The 19,334-nt window shown below is 37.3% G+C and overlaps 3 protein-coding genes across 3 annotated transcripts; 2 read left to right on the forward strand and 1 right to left on the reverse strand.

The window, feature by feature from the left end:
* The first annotated feature begins 454 nt into the window (after positions 1-454).
* Positions 455-5,741, forward strand: CAC3 (acetyl Co-enzyme a carboxylase carboxyltransferase alpha subunit). The gene is made up of 12 exons (XM_008241474.2): positions 455-712; positions 1,071-1,477; positions 1,572-1,646; positions 1,768-1,875; positions 2,034-2,194; positions 2,303-2,417; positions 2,507-2,661; positions 3,009-3,060; positions 3,138-3,206; positions 3,772-3,849; positions 3,923-5,075; positions 5,346-5,741. Exons 2-11 carry the CDS (start codon positions 1,151-1,153, stop codon positions 5,072-5,074), a joined length of 2,292 nt encoding a protein of 763 aa, XP_008239696.2. The 5' UTR covers positions 455-712; positions 1,071-1,150; the 3' UTR covers position 5,075; positions 5,346-5,741.
* A 692-nt stretch (positions 5,742-6,433) lies between these two features.
* On the reverse strand, positions 6,434-7,577 carry DET2 (3-oxo-5-alpha-steroid 4-dehydrogenase family protein). The gene has a single exon (XM_008241463.2). The coding sequence runs from the start codon at positions 7,417-7,419 to the stop codon at positions 6,640-6,642; it is 780 nt and encodes a 259-aa protein (XP_008239685.2). The 5' UTR covers positions 7,420-7,577; the 3' UTR covers positions 6,434-6,639.
* A 2,522-nt stretch (positions 7,578-10,099) lies between these two features.
* Positions 10,100-19,186, forward strand: LOC103338253 (mRNA capping enzyme family protein). The gene is made up of 18 exons (XM_008241452.2): positions 10,100-10,435; positions 10,818-11,058; positions 11,918-12,053; positions 13,115-13,266; positions 13,554-13,637; positions 13,742-13,804; positions 14,191-14,322; positions 14,429-14,638; positions 14,946-15,065; positions 15,242-15,291; positions 15,841-16,003; positions 16,130-16,267; positions 16,630-16,752; positions 16,843-16,941; positions 17,367-17,456; positions 17,615-17,699; positions 18,392-18,522; positions 18,604-19,186. Exons 2-18 carry the CDS (start codon positions 10,933-10,935, stop codon positions 18,748-18,750), a joined length of 2,049 nt encoding a protein of 682 aa, XP_008239674.2. The 5' UTR covers positions 10,100-10,435; positions 10,818-10,932; the 3' UTR covers positions 18,751-19,186.
* The last annotated feature ends 148 nt before the right edge of the window (positions 19,187-19,334 follow it).

Consider the following 19,334-nt stretch of genomic DNA (forward strand, 5'->3'; position numbering starts at 1 on the left):
TGCACATTTTGTTACACTATCAAACTCATTATCCATTAAAAATTTACAATTGCAAAATAACTATATTAATCTATTTATGCAAGGTAACAATCAACGATTGATGTATATACAATTGAAAACTATTCGCGTGTGAGTGATTCAATTTAGCATTGATTCATTCATGTACCGCATTGTACCGTCCACTCACATAAATTATTATTGGATTAAGGAGATAATTAGTTTAATAAGAGGAGTGGAGCCCTAGGAGAGGGAACATCGAAGGCATCGAGCCCAAGTCACGTGCGCAGGAGCCACACACTCACGTGCCTCGACGAAGGACCAAAAGGTCTATGGCTATGCCTTTGTCTTGCGAGTCTTGAATTTCCACACATTCAACGGCCAAACCGAAAAATGCTGGCTATTTATTTATATAAATTCTTCATATATAATAAAGGCTCAGCCAGGTCCCTCATCTGAGTCAACTCAGTACTAACTCGTAAAGTCATAAGAAGTATCGCCCAACACTCACTCGCTCTTAAGAAAACCCCAAAACTGCGTCCCTCTCCTTGACGATCTCCACGAAGCTCCAGCTGCAGCCATTTCTCTCTGTCTCTCTCGCATTGTCCGATAATAACACTCACATCATCTCTCTCCGCCTCCATTCTCTATCAAAGCGCCTCTCAGATCCTTCTCTCTGCGTGATCTCAGCTCCTCCTCTCTCCACTGCTTTCCGGTAAATTTTCCCGAGAAAATTTCATCTCTTCCATTTCTCATTTCATTTCACTTGCTCTAGGAGAACGAATCTGTTCATTTCTGTACTGGAACACTGAAATTAGGTTTTTGTTTCATGCATGTTCAATCTCTGCTTTGCTTTGGATTCTTCTTTTTCTGCTTGGTTACTAGGAAATGGAGGAAAGATTGGGATTTGGGAGGAGAAGTTTGGTTTTTTGCTTTTAGAATCATAGAAATCAGCTCAAGTAGTTCGATTGCTTTAGCTTTTATTTGGATTTTTTTTTTGGCGGGGGGTGGGAGCTAATTAAAAGCTTAGTTTAGAAAATTGCTCTGATAATCTAATTGGTAATTTTTTCCAGATTCACAAGTTCTGGAGCTGTACTTGAGAATTAGAGATCTGATTGGCGAGGCTATTGTATAATTTGGAGAGTTTTGGAGAATGGCTTCGATATCTCATTCTTCATTGGCGTTCACTGGAACAAGCTCTGCTTCCGATATTTTTCGGAGTTCCAGTAATGGCGTCAGTGGAGTTCCTCTAAGAGCCCTAGGGAAGGTACGATTGGGCATGAGGAGGAACCTTGCCGTCGTCGCCAAGCTTAGGAAGGTGAAGAAGCACGAGTACCCTTGGCCTGAGGATCCCGATCCCAATGTTAAAGGAGGAGTGCTCACTCATCTCTCCCATTTCAAGCCGCTGAAAGAAAAGCCCAAGCCGGTTACTTTGCCATTTGAGAAGCCACTTGTTGATATCGAAAAGAAGATCATTGATGTAAACCTTCTGTGCTGATTTTAAGATGTATTGGATTATTTGAGAATTTGTCATGATTTTGGCTTTAGTTTAACGAGATACTTATTGATTACAGGTGCGGAAGATGGCAAATGAAACTGGGCTGGACTTCAGTGATCAAATTATTTTGTTGGAGAATAAATACAACCAGGTTTGATGAATAAATGCCTGGTTTTTGTTGAGTTAGAAAATCAGTAACTAATGTACAGATTTTGTTACATAAATAAACTAGTTTCTGAAGTTCTCTGTTGATGTATATCTTTTGATTTCAGGCTTTAAAGGATTTATATACGAATCTGACTCCTATACAACGTGTGAATATTGCACGACATCCTAACAGGCCAACTTTCCTTGATCATGTCTTTAACATTACTGATAAGGTTTGATACTCATTACTTCACTTATGGATTTTTTGCATATTGTCTATCCTTAAATTTTTATTTTTATTTTTTTGGGAAAAAAATGAGTCAGTTAGTGGGTTTGCAAGTGCTGGAAATAATTGCATTGTAACTTTTTTCATTGTTTTTAACTTGTACAGTTTGTAGAGCTTCATGGAGACCGGGCAGGGTATGATGATCCTGCTATTGTCACTGGTATAGGAACTATAGATGGTAGAAGATATATGTTCATGGGTCACCAGAAAGGTAGAAATACAAAGGAGAACATTCAGCGTAATTTTGGGATGCCTACTCCCCATGGGTATGCCAAATGAATTTGTGCATTATAGTAATAAGATATAAGATTATCTTTTGTGTCCAACTTAATATGCCTTCCAAAACTTAATATTAGACACTTATATTCATGCAGTTATCGGAAGGCTATGCGCATGATGTACTATGCAGATCACCATGGGTTCCCCATTGTTACTTTCATTGATACCCCGGGTGCATACGCAGACCTTAAATCAGAGGAACTGGGCCAAGTATGTGATAGCTCTACTTTAAATTTCACACGAATCTCTTTTAGATATTCTGCTGGGTCATCTAATTTGTTTGCGTTTCAAACATCCAGGGTGAAGCCATAGCTCACAACTTGCGGACTATGTTCGGCCTGAAGGTACCAATTGTCTCTATTGTCATTGGGGAAGGTGGCTCTGGTGGTGCCCTTGCCATTGGCTGTGCTAATAAGTTATTAATGCTTGAAAATGCAGTTTTCTATGTTGCCAGGTAATTTGGGTTTTGCTTTTCATTGATTGCATCTCTTAGGGAAGTTGTAAAATGGAAATGTGCTTCTTCCTTTCTTCATTTTTGAGTGACAAGATGATTCTCAAGTGGTGGTGTACTATATATAATTGGCTTTGCAAAATTCAACTCTGAAGGGGTCAATTGCCTGGAAGGACTGTAGGCCTTATATCTGGATTAATCCCATTTTTTCTGGTCATTAGTTCCGAAATATTGAGTCTTATATTTAAGTAGATTAATGCCAGGCTTGTTTCTCTTTTTATGTTACATGCAAGCATCAAATTAACTTATTGTTTCTCTCTGGGATTTGTCTCTGTTCTTCTTGTATTCAGTCCAGAAGCATGTGCAGCAATCTTGTGGAAGAGTGCCAAAGCTTCTCCAAAGGTTTATACGAAATTCTATTGCTCGTCTTTAATTGGTTTGTTGATTATAGCCTATTGAAAGCTTCATGATCTCTGCAGGCAGCTGAAAAGCTGAAGATTACTGCAACTGAGTTGTGCAAGCTGCAAATTGCAGATGGCATCATCCCTGTATGTATCGCAATCCTTTTGTTTCGGCTTTCTTTCTTTCTATCTTTTTATTTGTTTTTTATAAGCATTCAGTTATTAGGAAGAACATGGGAGCTTGATAACACTGTTATTTCAAAAACTTCTGCAGCACCCTATGGGGTGAGTTTTGTAATATTCCTTACTCAAACTCATCACTGTCATTGGAAACATTGATATGTCAGAAGTGGTCATTGTTTTCTATGAAAAAGTTCTTGTTTTAATGTGTAATATTCCTTTGTTTCTTCATCCAAACTCATCACTGTCATTGGAAACATTGATATGTCAGAAGGGGTCATTGTTTTCTATGAATTTTGTTTTGTTTTAATGTGGTATAAAAATCAAAAAAATTATTTATACTTACCTTTAACAGGAACCACATGCAGATCCATTTACTCAAAATTAATGATTTTTCCTTTACTTTCTAGCTCACCCATGATATACCAAGAAAGATGGTTGTCTGATTTATGAAAATTGTTCTTGTAGTCATTACTCAGTTTTGCTGATGTGGCATCTAAAATTTCAAAAAAAAAATTCTGACCTTTAACAGGAGCCGCTTGGTGGCGCACATGCAGATCCCTCATGGACCTCTCAACAGATAAAAAATGCAATTAACAAAGAAATGGATGTAAGTGCCTTTTCTTCTACAAAAACTAAATTTACAGTATCATTTCCTAATTTATGTCTCTTGTTTTGTTCAGGAGCTTCACAAGTTGGACACAGAAGCACTGTTAAAGCATCGCATGATGAAGTTCCGGAACATTGGTGGGTTTCAAGAAGGAATTCCTATAGATCCAAAGAAGAAAAAGAACATGAAGAAGAAAGATGAGCCCATTAATGTAAAGACTCCAGTTTTGGATTTGGAGGGTGAGGTTGAAAAGGTGAAACAACAAATTTTGAAAGCCAAAGAATCCTCTAATGAACCTCCAATGTTGCCTCTGACTGAGACGATAGAAAAACTGAGAAAGGAAGTGGATACTGAATTTTCAGAGGCGGTTAAAGCCCTGGGCTTGAAAGACAGGTTTGCGACATTGCGTGAGGAATTTTCAAAAGTAAATGCACAGAACCAACTCTTGCATCCAGCTCTAAAAGAAAAGCTTGAAAAACTCAGGGAGGAATTTAACCAGGGGTTGTCGTCAGCTCCTAATTATGAAGACCTAAAATATAAACTTGACATGTTGAAGGAATTATCAAAAGCATATGACCTTGCAGAGAAGAACAAGAAGGCTGCAAAACTGAAGCAGGAAGTTAACAAGAAATTCAGTGAGATCATGGATCGCGAAGATGTTAAGGAGAAAGTTGAGGCACTTGAGGCTGAGGTTGAAAATTCTGGGGTGTCTAACTTTAATGATTTGGATGATAACCTGAAGGGGAAAATTGTGGAATTAAGGAAAGAATTAGAGTTTGAATTTATTGATGTTCTCAAGTCCTTGGGTTTGGATGTTGAGTTAAAATCAAAGCCAGTTGAGCAGACTTTGCCGTCAGAAGTTAAAACCAAGATAGAAGAATTGAACGAAGAAATTAATGACAGGATTGAAAATGTTATCAATTCATCCGACCTGAAGGACAAGATTGAGCTGCTGAAGTTGGAGGTTGCTAAGGCAGGGAAGACACCTGATATAGCAGCCAAAAACAAAATTGTGGCCTTGGAGCAACAAATCAGACAAAGCATAGCAGCAGCTGTGGAATCTTCAAATCTAAAAGAGAAGCATGAGAAGCTGAAGGCTGAGGTTTCCAAGACCATTGAATCTTCTGGAGGATTGGATGGAAGTTTGAAGACGGAAAATCCAAATGAAGATTCTTTCTCTTTTGATGAGTCTAGAGTAGTGGGTGCAAATCGCACCTTCGGTTAATGTGAGTTAATCCTATCCTATATTATAATGATTGTCCTCTCCCTTCCTATCTCCTCCTTTCTTTAATGAGAGTGGCACACTACATTTTCCCTCTTGCTTGTCGTTTGGTAGTTTGCCTGTCTGAATTATGAAAGAACAAAATTTAATGGTAAAATGCATGACCACAACTGAGTGGATTATATTGTAAAATCAGTTTTTCAGTTGTAGTTCTGCATGTTCTTTATTGGGTCTGCATTTCGATTTAAACTCATTAGCTTATGCTTTTCTGCAGTACCTCTTTTACTCTGCCTTTTGCGGATATGGTGCTGGAGAGATGATTGTTCAAAACAGATAGAAGTGATTTCAAAAAATGGACAAATAGGGAAACCAAAAGCTGTTGCTACTGCCTGTTAGCATCCTTTGACATCTTGCGGTAGCGTACAAGTTTTGCATCTACGAAGAACAAGGAGGAGATACATTTTAGCTCCATCATTTACTGCTTGAACTTTTTAATATATCTAGGTATCTATAATTTATTTGATTTTACTTTTTTTCTTGGTTGAGTGCATTTCTCTTTTTATATATAGACTCCCAACAATTTCAGTTGCTCTTTTTATAGATTCGGATCACTTTGTATAGCTTGTGTGGGGATGCAAATAAATTGTTTTCAATACTTATTTCCTCTTAACCCCCATTGTTTTATCATTAAGGCAATACGATGAGTTGCAAACGCCTCAGTCAGTACTGATCAGATTATTTGGCCCCTTTTTTACATGCCGAGTAGAATTTGCTCCCGATTTAAAAAAAAGAGTAGACTTCTACTTTTTGTTGTTCGGTTCTGCACAAGAATTTCGCTACGCGATTTGTTTATGCTGCCGGCCATAGAGAAATTGATGACTATTCTTGAGACTTTGATCTGGTTTCGAAGCATGCTTGCAGTGTTTTTAGATTCTTGCCGAACATTGCTTATAAGAACCAGCTTTGTTTTACTGAGGAACCAGTTGGCCTGTCCGCAGCTTTGGCATTAATGGGTAAAATTGCTTGATCGTGAATAATCTGAACTTAAAAGTTAGAACCCATCATACCCCATTTTTACTGTTGACTTTTTAACATCATTCTTTAGAAACAAAAAGGCAGCTGAAGATACGAAATCACACCCCTCCTGTCAGAGACATCTTGCAAATGGAACAACATTTGTAAACACCCTCTTCAAGCAAAAACCTAGTAACCCAAAAGGAGCCTAACTTTGCCCTTTAACCAACCGACAAACTTTACCATGTTCATAGTTTGGTCCCCCTAAATCTTCTTCATGGGAAAATCAATGAAGTGATGTTAGTATTAAGCATCCGTGCCAAAAAGCATAATTCAACACTCACAAGCTCCACAACATCAAAAGTTTAATTATGTCTGAAGTGTTTTAATTTTTTATTATACAAGCGATATTTGTGCAGGGAATTCAAACATAAGAGTAACTACGCGTAATCACTTTAACTAAACCCCTTGCAAAATGCTTTAATTAAACATGGGTACCAAAAATAACAACAATAATAACCAGAAACAAAATGTATGCTCCTACTTCAATCCTTTCAATACAAGAAGGGGATGACAGCTTTTCTGCCCTTAGGATAATCCTCCCCAAATTTCTCCAAATACCACTTATGGTTCGCACGTGCCCTGGGCACCAAGTTGGCACAAGTGTAGAGGAAAAACCCTAGCCCAGCCCAAGACCACGTCATCACTGCCCATCCCAACCACTCCACTATCTCCCCATAGTAGTTTGGGCAGCTCACCAACTCAAACCACCCCCCTTTTGGCACCTTGTACCCCTTCCCCTCTTTCTTCAATCCCACCAAGACCCTATCAGACCAGATATTCACAGCCATGCCATAACCAAACACCACCAACCCAACACAGAATCTCCACCAAAACCACCCATCAGCCTCATAATCTTTGTACTGAGAAACCCATCTGGCCTGCAAGTAGGCATTCAACAGATTGAACCCAAATGCCATGAGCGCCACGCTCACCGGAAAACCGCCTGATGTTTTGGGATTGGTGGTATTCCGGCAGAGGCGGAGCGGGTAGAGGAAGGTGCGGTGGATGTAGTGGAAGAGAAAGGGTACGATGAGAAAAAGGGCTTTTGGGTTGGAAGAGTGGAGGCCGGAGGGGAAGAGAAGGAGGGTGAGCCAAAGAGTTGGGCTTTCCATGAGGAACCAGGCCAAGGGAGGGGACATGGTGGGCCCCCAACCTGGGCGGTGGTGCTTGCCATAGGGGGCCTGGAGGAACCTGAGGGAGATGTAGGTTGGGGGTGCTATGAGGTAGAGGCTGAGGAGGCAGTTGTGGAAGAAGTTCTGATCTGAGGCCATACCAGAGGAGATAGTGTGAAAGTGTTTGATGAAACGACAAAATTTATGAATGATAATTTTTTTTTTTTGGGAAAAGGCAAATTGGGTTGGTTAAGATCGGATTCTGTACTAATTTTGAGGTTAATTTTTGTCGTTCATTTAGGTGTACACATTGTGATTATCAAACCAATAATGATTTTCCCAAGTACATCAAATCAAACTAATTTGGTTGTGGCCCTTCTTGTGGGTCTGCATACCTTTTTTGGGTTTTGGGCTCAAACCCAATAGGGGTGGGTCAGCTGGTGGATTTGTGTAAACATGGGTCCAGACAGCCAAAGAGGTCCATCACTTTGTGAAAATAGTTTATAACCAACGAATTCTCGGCCTAGCAGCACTTTTCTCCCCTTCTATGAAAGAGGTCCGAAATTCGAATCTGTCCTCTCGATAATTTAAAAACAACATTTTTTTTAGTTTATAAGTTTTGTTATCATTTGAGTCCAAGTTCCAACCCCCACCGGCCTTCCTTAACAAGATAGAATATAATATATTGACATTAAAGTGATGCAGATGTTACATACTTCAAATTTGTTTTCTTCCTTTGATAGTGCCCTTTAGATATATCTTTTCATTTTTAATAGATATGCCTTTAGATATATCTTTATGAAGTATCCTTATTTCATGATTATTATTATAGTTTCTGAACCCCAAAGCAAACATGATTGCTATCCGTTATAAATAAAATTTGATTCTTCCATAACTACTATAAACTATTTCTTCCACTGTTCTGTAACCACTTTTTCTTTTCTTTTCCAGACCTCTGTCACAGTGTCTTATCAGGCCATATGAGAATCCAAATGTGCATTTTGGTTCAACAGTTGCCCAGTTTAGCAATACAGCAGTACTGGAAAATTATTAGGGTTTTTGGTCCATCTATGGCCATTTTCATCCATGGATATAAATACTGGTGTGAGACTTCTGAAGTGACAACACAATGTGACAAGCGATGCAAAACTTTCCCATCTTTGGATACTGATGGACAATTTCAGCCGAATCTTGTATGGTGAAGGGCATCTTATTCAGTACGTTTCAACATCAAATTATCAGGACACTCTCTCGTGAAATCTCATATCCAAAAACCATCAGATGTGCATGCATGTGCACACCACTTTGTAATCTCTTTCCACAATGGCCTTGGTGTGAATCGACAACCAAAACTACATCGCGATGTATTGGAGAACGAGGGATTGTACTTTAAATTACTTGAGTTACAAGCTCCTTATAATTATACTTAACTTTCTCCACGTATAACAATTAACTTGAAGTCAATGTCCTTTTTATTTGTATCTTCGACAAACTTCCTTATTCAACATGAAAATATTGTGATTGTTGCAAATTGGACTGGCAATTGAGGTTTGGAATATGTCAGCGTTAGTCGCTCGCTATAGTCATCGATAGTTGAGATAGCATGATGTACTCACCCCACAAATAATCCTAGCATAACTCATTTAAGATTGTGATTGGATTAAATTGTATGTTAACATGGTGATGAAGATTAGGCAAATGACAAGGGCACCTTCCTCTTTCTATCATCTGACAGAGGATAATAAAGCATAAAGGGGTATATGAGTCAGTCTGGGAATTGAAAATGACAGAGGAAGGATCAAACTGGCCAGGTGTCTTATGGGACATGAACAAAAACTTGATTCCACGTGGCAGATTGTAGTTGGAGAGAATTGTCCATGACTAACTGGATGGAGGAGGAGGATCTTTGCTCTTCAAGGCTTCTCCAATTCAACTAGTAGCAGACCACTACACCACTTTACGGGATCTTGTTTTGGAGCTTTAGGTACGTTTTCTTTTGTCGTTTTCCAACTTTGCCAATTCTAGGCACACAACCCCCTCACCCCCTTTTGTTTGTTTTAATTCAATTTCCACATTGCTTTTTACTGTGAGCCTTGTGACCCTTTTCTCCAGCTCCCTCTCTTTCCCCAACACCTCACCTTATCTTGCAAGTTTACAACGTTTATTTCTATTTATTTTTCCAAATTAGATGGAATCTATGATGGTTGGTGGGTTCAAATGTTCAAGGATCCACTAGTAATTATAAGCATTGCAAATGATTAATCAAGGGTCCAATGCCTCCACCCATAACTATTTTGATTTGGACAAAAAAAGCAGTGGCATAAAATCTATCAACGGTTAGAAATATTTTAATTTTATCTATCAAATGTAGGAAGATGGAGGGAGATTTATTCATACATTGGTTTTTAGGGGTTTCGAATTTGAGACCGCTGGTCTTATGCCAAACATACTTTTCCAATATGGTATGACCCATTGGCCACCATTAAAAATTTATTACGGAAAAAGTCTGATATACTTATCCATTTTTTCCATTTCGCAAATTAAATTTAGACTTTCGTTATATTTAAACCTCATCAGATAACGATAAAAGTAGGTAAAATTGGTATTAGAAAATAACCCCCAAAAAAAAAAGGTGAGGTACTAGCTAAACAAATTTCAAGTTTAAATCTTTTGACACAATAAATGGAGGGTAGTACTCAATGTTCTCACGTGGCTACACCTAAAAAGCTAAATCAGACCTCCTCCTCTCTCAACAAGTAATTTTCATTTTCGAAAATACTTAAAAAAATTCTTAATTTTTTACACCAATTATATAAAGACTCAAACGCTTATATAAATGTTTTTTTTTTTGGAGGGTTTTATCTGTTTCGTTTTTTGGATTTCTCAACTGAATCGTGCATTCTTCTCTCTCCTCCGTGTGCGTGTTCCTTCTCTTTTGTTGACATGGATTGATTAATAAACAAGCTTTTACTTCTCTCTCTAAACCAACACACACCTTCTCTCTTAGGGTTTCGCAGAGAGCTTCCTAGTTGCCAGGAACAGGATAAACAATCCCAGGGTTTTTTCTTTGAACTCCTAGAAGGAAGCCGCTGTGTTCGTGCTGATCGTGCAAGTTTTGATTCCTCACGGCTACTTCAGGGCACGGTGAATTGGCTTTCGATTGCAGTTTTTTGAGGTTTGAGCTCTTCTCGATTACGCTTTGGTTTTTGCAGCTGTGAAGCTCTAGGGGACACAGAATTCGAAATTTGTATAGGAAATTCATGTTTAGGGTTTGTGGTTTTGGGTTGCTTGCACCATTTGGGTGCTTAGAGGAAGGTATTTCATTTGGCTTCGGCTTGGGTAAAGCTAATTTTCTAGTCAGATTAAGTTGAGTTGCAGTACATTACATGAATTTTGTCCTTTTCCTCTGCTATCGCATATAAGGCTAATGGCATCTTTCGCCTGAGCAATATAGTCAGCATTTTTGTTTTGTATCAGTTAGTGATAGGGAATGAGTTTCATAATAGCTTTTAGGTGCTTAAATGGATTATTTATTGACAATGTGTATATTTGTGCAGCTGATCATGTGGTTTGATGCAATCTTGGAATGAAAGGTTGTTTCGTTGTTAAAAGTTGTTGAGAGAGTGAGCATTCAAGATTCTAAGTTGGCAAATGTAGTGTGGTGGATTATGAATGATTGCTGCCATGGACTTGAATGCCTCACCATTACCTGAAGAAGATGAAGATACTTTTGAAAGTCACATTGAACATTATGCACCAGAAGAACGCATAGAGAGTGGAGCTGATATAGCACGGCGGGTACTTTTTTTTATTTTTTATTTTCTCATTTAACTTACTTATCCCCTGACTATGGGTATTGGCAACTGGATGAACTCGTTTCTTTTGTTATTGTAGTTATTGAGGGTTGCTGCAAAAGTTCACAGAGTTTTTTTCTTTATTTCTTTCTTTTGAACAAGGAATCTCTTAATCCCAATAGCCTTTTTTAATTTTTCCTTTATTCAATGCTTGAAATTCTTCTTATTGCTATTTCTCGTTATTTTTAGGCATAAGATAAGGGGATTTAGAAATTTAGAGTGACATGAGAGACAAATTATTGCATGCTACTCTTTTTAATTGCATCTACAATTTTTGACAATTAGTTTATTTCTTAAACCTTTATATTGGTCAAACAAGTTTTTTTCACTTCTTATTTGTTGGTTTAATATATCATATATGGGGAAACTTATGGCTTAAAAAGTATTACAGCTCCTCTCTCTCTCTCTCTCTCTCTCTCTCTCACACACACACACACACACACACACACACACACACAACAGACACATTTTGCCATGCACAAGCCTGTGTGCACACACACATTCGTTCACATGCACAAAGATTAGCTATGGAACAATCTTTTTTTCATTCCCTTTTCTTATCATACATGCATATATATATATATATATATATACAGAAATTTTCCTATGCGGATGTCCAGATGCGATGTATTTTCTACTACCCCTCCCTGTTTTGCCCCCTATTTACAATGGCATCTGCACGGTGATAACTTGGGGACATCTGGATGAGAGAATAACTTTATATAAATATATGTATATAATATACATTGAACTCAACATCTTTATGTGCCTGGTTGCTGATTTTGTTGTGTTCCTTGTGTTAGGAGCGCGAAGAAAGACGTAAGCGATTGAAACGCGACCGCCCAGATGACAGACCAATGCATGTATCTCAACCCCCTGCATATGATTCGTATCAAACGAAAAACCCCAAAGTTTATGACAAGTCTAGGCTCCCCTCTGGTAGGTTATATGTTCACGTGCTGTCTGTATATTGGTTAGTAGTCTTGCTAATATATTTTCATTTCCATTGGTTGCATTGCTTAGTGGAGGTATGCATGTCACTGCATTTTCACCAGTTCCATGCTGTGCAAGAATTAAATTATTACTGTTTATATGTTCTGTTATGTTAAAAAAGTGGTTCTGCCTTTTGTTGAAACATTTTTGTTTCTCTATTGTTTTCTTGTTAGGAGAAAAGCTTAAATGTGTCAAAGCTTTGATATTCCCTGCACAACTTTTGTGCGATAAATTTTTAAACTTCAATATTCTTTGTGCTTGTAATCCTGGAATAAAATTTCCTTGTTTGATATTGAGGGAGCTTGGCTTTTTAGGTTTTCCTGATATTATAGCCAAACCATAGACTCATTGAGATTTAAAGTGTGCAGATTGATATGTAGAAACTCTATGTTCAATGAATGTGTCATGATTTTTTGTTGATGACTTTTGGAGTGTAGGTCGCAACTGTAATAAAATATTCTGACTGACTTAGAAGAACTACTTCTCTGTAGGTTCTCTTTGTTCTATAAGAACTCAAGTGCATAGAAATGGAACGGGTGTAGGATATGACTTGTGGGTTCTTTTAGTTTCATTTTTGATAAGGATGAAATTAATGAAGGAGTTGGTTGACTGCCTTTGGATGAGTTTGGTAGTTCCCTTACCTAGTTCTCCCTATCATTTGATTTTTCAATGGATTTGGGATGATATGTAAGTCTACTATGTACTTAATATATAAAATTTGATACAGCTTGAACGGGGTCACTCCAAAAAACTAGTATGGATAGAGGATTTTAGACCTTTCTCTGCTGAACTGGGGTTCGTTCTGTAGCATTGATATGACTCATGAGTGTGCAGATTATGTACAATTTTGGTTTTAATTATTTTTGAAGTTGACTAGTTTGAGGTGGTTTGTTTGTATCCTGTATTTGCATCCAAAGTGCTCCGTGATTTTGTTGGCCAGTTTGAAATGTCATTTTCATTTAGCTTAACTTCTGTCATCTTTAACCATATTGTTCCCCACAATGCAGGTTGGTTGGATTGTCCTGCATCTGGTCAAGAAATATTCTGCATGATACCTTCTAAGGTGCCACTGGGTGAATCTTATAATGACTGTGTTCCTCCTGGTAAAAGATACTCATTTAAACAAGTGATTCATCAACAAAGAGTTTTGGGAAGAAAAGTAAGTCCACTGAAATTATATGCTTTTTTCTTCTAGTCTTATTTTTTGTTTTCAATTCTCCGGATTGGAATCTTTAATATCTCTTATATGAATATTGGAGAAATTTTCTGTTGATGTAAGTAGTGAAAGGTAGTTTTTTCACATGCAAGAGCTGTCAAAGCTTGGATATTGCATGTGGATGTAATTTTTGGGCAACAAGGTTTGAACTAAATAGTAACACCATGAGAGTTCTTCTGTATTGTTCAATGCTTGAAATGATTTTAAGGTCATCATCACTCATTTTTCAGCTTGGTTTGGTGATTGATTTGACGAATACGTCTCGCTATTATCTAACATCAGATTTGAAGAAAGAGGGTATTAAGCATGTTAAGGTGAGTAGTAAATGTTGGCATAATTTTGTATATTCTTTGGTACTTTTGTTTGTAACTATTGGACACTTAACTTTATTTTATGGGAATCCTGTTTGAAAATGTAGATTGCGTGCAAGGGTCGGGATTCAGTACCGGACAACTTATCTGTAAATCAGTTTGTATATGAGGTTTGTTTCTTATTTGACATATGCCGTCCTTCCTGTATGAATCTTTAACAAAAAATTTCGGCTGCAGGGGTGATTCTGTTTAGTACTTGATTTAGTTCATGCAATGGTTTTTCAGAAATATTTATATTTCCTCGGGATAAGTACACCCTGTAACCAGCCAACAATGCTATTCTGTATTTGTCTTTTTTAAGTTGTTATTCACTACCATTTGATCTTCTCCACTGTCAGTTCTCTGTTAAGTTATTGCTTATTTTCCCAACTAGCTTGCCTATTTGTTTATGAGGAAAAAAAACTTTTTATATGCTTTACATGGTTAAATGGCTTGCCTATTTTCTACTCATATGCTTTATGAAAGTAAACTTTTTGGTTATGATACTCCATTGCAGGTTATACAATTCCTCTCTCGTCAAAAGCAGTCCAAGAAGTTTATTCTTGTCCATTGTACACATGGGCACAATCGCACAGGGTATATGATTATCCACTACCTAATGCGCTCGTTATCAATTTCAGTCACTCAGGTAATTATGAACTAATTTGAACTGTCTAAATTTGGAGTAAACCAACCTGCTTTTATTTCTTTGTCTTATTGTTGCTATTTTTCTAATACTGCATTTTATTAAACAGGCAATAAAAATGTTTGCTGACGTACGCCCTCCAGGAATCTACAAACCCGACTATATTGATGCCTTATACTCATTCTACCATGAACGAAAGCCTGAAATGGTTGTCTGCCCCCCAACTCCTGAATGGAAGAGATCTTCTGAATTTGATCTTAATGGTGAAGCAGTTGCAGACGATGATGATGATGATGGCGGTCCTGCTGCCCCTTTGAATGTATGCAAAGTCTGGAAAGTGGATTTATTGGTTTTTGATCTTATTCTCCCCCGAATGATTGACAAGTAGAAAAAAAAATTCAGTAAATGATGAGTGGTCTCCTGTTTGTTGCATGGCATAGATAGATGACTAATTTTTATGCCCAATGAATAATGTTTTTAATGGATTCTTTATTGTTACTAATCTATCCTGTATTTCCTGTTTGATCATGTAATGGAAACAAATGACCTTTTGTTTTTTCTTTATTTACATGTTTGTTATTTGATTGTTGTCCTCAATTAGCTGTAACATTCCTCTATGATTTCAGGAGAGTCAGGATACAAATGGAGTGATGACAAATGATGATATCTTGGGTGATGAGATACCTTGGGACCAGCAAGAGTCAATGCGGCAGTTCTGCTATCAAACTCTTAAGCTGGTTGTTGGGGTAGGCATGTTGAGACTATCTGTATTCTTGATGGTTTCTGGCTTTCTCATCTAAATCCACAGATATATAATATCTTTAGTTGGGCTGTTTTGATAATTAATCATGTATTTTCTTCAATATCATTTGATTCCTATTTGCATCACATTTTACTTCAATATCATTTTCTTTAATTTCAGGGAAGAGGAAACTCACAATTCCCAGGGTCGCACCCAGTTTCTCTTAACAGGTTCAATTTCACAGCTCCTTATTCCTCTCTCTTTTTTTTGGCTGTGGTTTCATTTAAAGAAAAATTGAGCATATAATACAATGTTTCATTTGGAACGATAACTGAAAATTGTAGTTTCAACAAAGTTGTTGCTTGCATCCACAATGAATTTATTGAAATCGGTGCATGCTTCTGAATTGATATTTTGAACTTTTGTATGTAGGGATAGTTTGTAGTTCGTTTTATGCTTAAAATATATTTGTAGCACTGTTGAAGTTTAGTGTTATCTGGATGGTTTTCCACTATCGTGCCCTGTACTGATATGTGGGGATTGAAAAGAGATCCAATGTGACTTGATATTTGGTTTCTTAATGTTGTTGGCTGATAGATGACTCCAGTGTGCATCTGTAAAGATTTCTCCTTGAGTATGCTTTATTAACTGTATTGCTATATACTGTTTTACACATGTTAAGGAAGAATTGCAATTGATTATTGAAGTTCAATTTTACTTAGTGTTGCTCCTTCATTTTGTTATTGTCATCTGAATGGACTTCCTTCTCATACATGCAGGGACAACTTACAGCTGTTGAGGCAACGCTATTATTATGCTACATGGAAGGCTGATGGAACACGATATATGATGTTAATAACTATGGATGGATGTTACTTGGTTGATAGAAATTTTAATTTTAGAAGGGTTCAAATGAGGTTTCCCTGTAAGCACACAAATGAGGTATGTGTGCACTTACTTTTAGGAAGCTTGATGATACGAGGAAGATTACATGTCGAGCATCCTTCACAAGTTAGAGTGACCTGTGTTTTTTTGTTTTTTTGTTTTTTTTTTGTTTTGGCTTGTAAGGGTTTAGCTGAGAAGACCCACCACTACACATTACTGGATGGTGAGATGATAATTGATACCGTGCCTGATCCACAGAGGCAGGAGAGAAGATACCTCATTTATGATATGATGGCAATCAACCATGTTCCTATCATAGAGGTTAGTTTGCCCTTTTCCTGTGCCTTTTCACCTGGGCTATCTACATCATTAACTTTTGTTGGACAAACTTCAGAATTTAAGATCTTGCTCTTATATTAATAACCACATGGTATATGCTATATGGTTGTGCAGTTCACTGCTCAACTATATATATGTGTGTGTGTATTTTTATTTCTTTATTTGGAAAAGCGCCACTCAACGGTATTTTGAGATCATTTGTCAGACTTTGGCCTGATTGTTGTGCCACTTACGTTTTCTTTTTTTGGAACTATTATCAAATTTGGTTACAATTTGTTTTCCTGATCTTTTCTGCAATATTAAGCAACCCATTTTATGGATCTAATATTCTAGAGTTGTTGCAGCGGCCTTTTTATGAACGGTGGAAGATGCTTGAGAAAGAAGTCATTGAACCTCGGAATCATGAGCGCCACAATATTTACCAAAGTAGGAATCCCTACTATAGATATGACTTAGAACCATTCAGGGTATGTATAAATGACTCTGGGTTCTGATCTTGAACTTCATTCCACTGTTTGCTTTTCTGCTGGGATTAATTCTCTCAGTATGTTTATCAGGTGAGGAGGAAGGATTTTTGGTTGCTCTCCACAGTAACCAAACTTCTGAAGGAATTTATTCCAAGGCTTTCACATGATGCAGATGGTCTTATCTTTCAGGTGGTTGAGGATCATAAACTGTGAGATCAAAATAAGTGAACAATGAATCCTAAATGAAAATATATGGAGTAGTATCCACAGCTCCTTAATAGGATTCAGAAGGAAAATATATTATGATACTACTTAATATATTTTGATTTAGGATTCTTTGTTTACTTATTACACACACACACACACACACACACACACACAAAGACTCTCTCTCTCTCTCTCTCTCTCTCTCTCTCTCTCTCTCTCACCCTCCCTCTGTCACTCCTACTCTAACCCGCTTCCTCTGTTTTTCTTGACTATATCATTGACTTATTTGTATGTCGTACCCTGCGAATATGGACTATGTAGCAATCACTGTACTTGATGATTAAGCTGACATTTAACCCTTTTAAATGGTTGCAAACAATTAATTATTTATAATTGTGATATGCTAGGGTTGGGATGATCCATATGTTCCCCGTACACATGAAGGACTTCTAAAGTGGAAATATCCTGAACTGAACTCGGTTGATTTTCTATTTGAGGTTGTGCTATATTCTTTATTGAGTTATTTTCTGATACATAAAAAACTTTATTGTGTTATTTAAGCTATTGCTTCGCGTATCTCTCTCTTTTCCTTTTGGTATTTACCTTAGATTTGTTCTGTGCTTGTTTTCTTATATGAAGCTACTTGTGTGGACAGGTAGGCGATGATGATCGGCAACATCTTTTTCTATATGAACGCGGAAAGAAGAAACAAATGGAAGGAAATAAAGTTGCATTTAAAGGTCGACATGAATTTCTATATCATGTTTGGGGTTAATCATGATTGTACAGCTGAAATTTTGCATTGAGGCTGTCTACCAACTTTAAAATAAGCACACGTATTTTCTTTCTTTTTGTTTAGATCTATCATGGGGATACATGCATACACATGTGGATTGATCCCAAAACACTGGCAGATTTACAGTCTTATTTGATTTATGTATGAAAAAAATGATGGATGAGAACTTTTGTTGTTTTTATAGTTTTCCCTTTATTGCTTAAAGTGTTTTGGGAAACCTATATAAAACAATAAAATCTTTAATGCTGTAACTTGGGGCAGACAGTATTCTTATTGGAAATGTTTAATTTTTATTACCCTTGTGACAGAATTCTGCTGTCATTTAGCATGTTTTGATGTCCTCTGCTAGTTTTATTTTATTTATTTCTGATATGATATGCTTTTATGGGCTGGGAGGGTTGCCTAGCAATTGCTAAAATTTGCAGTTGGCTCTCTTAAATTTGCGTCTTTATCAGTTCTTATTATTTTACTATTGGTAACATTGCCTTATTAAATTGGGCCCTCTTGGTTACTGCATCATATCTTCAGCAATCTACTTAGCACTAGAATCTAGTATTAGGTTATGTTGGGTGTGATTTGGACATGATCCTGTTGTGATTACTTTTCTAAATACTTTTTTATATTCTTGTGTAGCAGATGGTTCAGACCCCTCTTCTTATTCCGGAAAAATAATTGAGTGTTCTTGGTCTTCTGAAGCAAATGAATGGGTCTGTATGCGCATCAGGACCGACAAATCAACTCCGAATGATTTCAATACCTACAAGAAGGTCCTTATCCACATATTTTAATTTTACTTTTCCTGTTTGACCCCAGACATTGGGCTTATTGATTGCTGATTTTGGAAGCAGGTTATGCGAAGCATAAGGGATAATATCACGCAGGACATCTTGTTGACTGAGATCTATGAGATCATTCGTCTGCCTATGTATGCTGATAGGATAAGGAATGATAGCAAAGCAGCCCAGCAGCATGCAAATGCAGCACGACGGAGGTGACAGCGGGGCTGAGCAACACCGGCAGTTTCTTGTAAGGTTTGCTGATAATAGGCGAGCGTAGTAGTACTAAAGGCTGCCCTCAGACACCTTGTTGGCAAGTCGTTCAGAGTTGTAATTACTTGAGTTCGGCATAATTTGGGCATATCAGCTGATGATGAATCACAGAGATTGTGTAACTAGCTAAAGCGTAGCTATAATTTGTACTGAGTGCTGTGCTGGTGAGTTGTATGATCCAGTTTGGCACACCAGATAACCCCCCGGTATTATTGTCAAATTTATTTGGTTCTGATAGTCGTAGTCAGATGAAGAGAAGTAGGGTTAGTGTCAGCCATGTATATTCAGATGATATTATTAAGTTGTTTAAAAAGGTAGGCATTTTTTACAATCCAAGTTTTGCCTTTCCCCTTTAATGTGAATATAACTTCGGGACCGTAAATGACTCCAAGCTCCTCCAAATCCTTGTTTTAGTTTTTCGTCTTTCTTTCCATATTTTGTTTGTTTAAGATAGAAATGGGATTTTGGATTTTTACCACGCACCTTGATGTTATTCTTATGATTGAGATGATCCATTTCCTGTTTGATGC

The sequence above is a fragment of the Prunus mume genome, linkage group LG1, assembly GCF_029339155.1.
Source record: "Prunus mume cultivar Tortuosa linkage group LG1, ASM2933915v1, whole genome shotgun sequence".
Lineage (NCBI taxonomy): Eukaryota > Viridiplantae > Streptophyta > Magnoliopsida > Rosales > Rosaceae > Prunus > Prunus mume.

What these genes read in the sequence shown, in the direction of transcription:
- CAC3 (XM_008241474.2), top strand. Translation starts at nt 1,151, where the DNA reads ATGGCTTCGATATCTCATTCTTCATTGGCGTTCACTGGAACAAGCTCT. An exon ending in TGGAGAATAAATACAACCAG is followed by an intron (nt 1,647 to 1,767) that starts GTTTGATGAATA and finishes TTTTGATTTCAG; the next exon opens with GCTTTAAAGGATTTATATAC. An exon ending in TCTTTAACATTACTGATAAG is followed by an intron (nt 1,876 to 2,033) that starts GTTTGATACTCA and finishes TAACTTGTACAG; the next exon opens with TTTGTAGAGCTTCATGGAGA.
- DET2 (XM_008241463.2), bottom strand. Translation starts at nt 7,419, where the DNA reads ATGGCCTCAGATCAGAACTTCTTCCACAACTGCCTCCTCAGCCTCTAC.
- LOC103338253 (XM_008241452.2), top strand. Translation starts at nt 10,933, where the DNA reads ATGATTGCTGCCATGGACTTGAATGCCTCACCATTACCTGAAGAAGAT. An exon ending in AGGGTATTAAGCATGTTAAG is followed by an intron (nt 13,638 to 13,741) that starts GTGAGTAGTAAA and finishes TTGAAAATGTAG; the next exon opens with ATTGCGTGCAAGGGTCGGGA. An exon ending in CACCCAGTTTCTCTTAACAG is followed by an intron (nt 15,292 to 15,840) that starts GTTCAATTTCAC and finishes TCATACATGCAG; the next exon opens with GGACAACTTACAGCTGTTGA.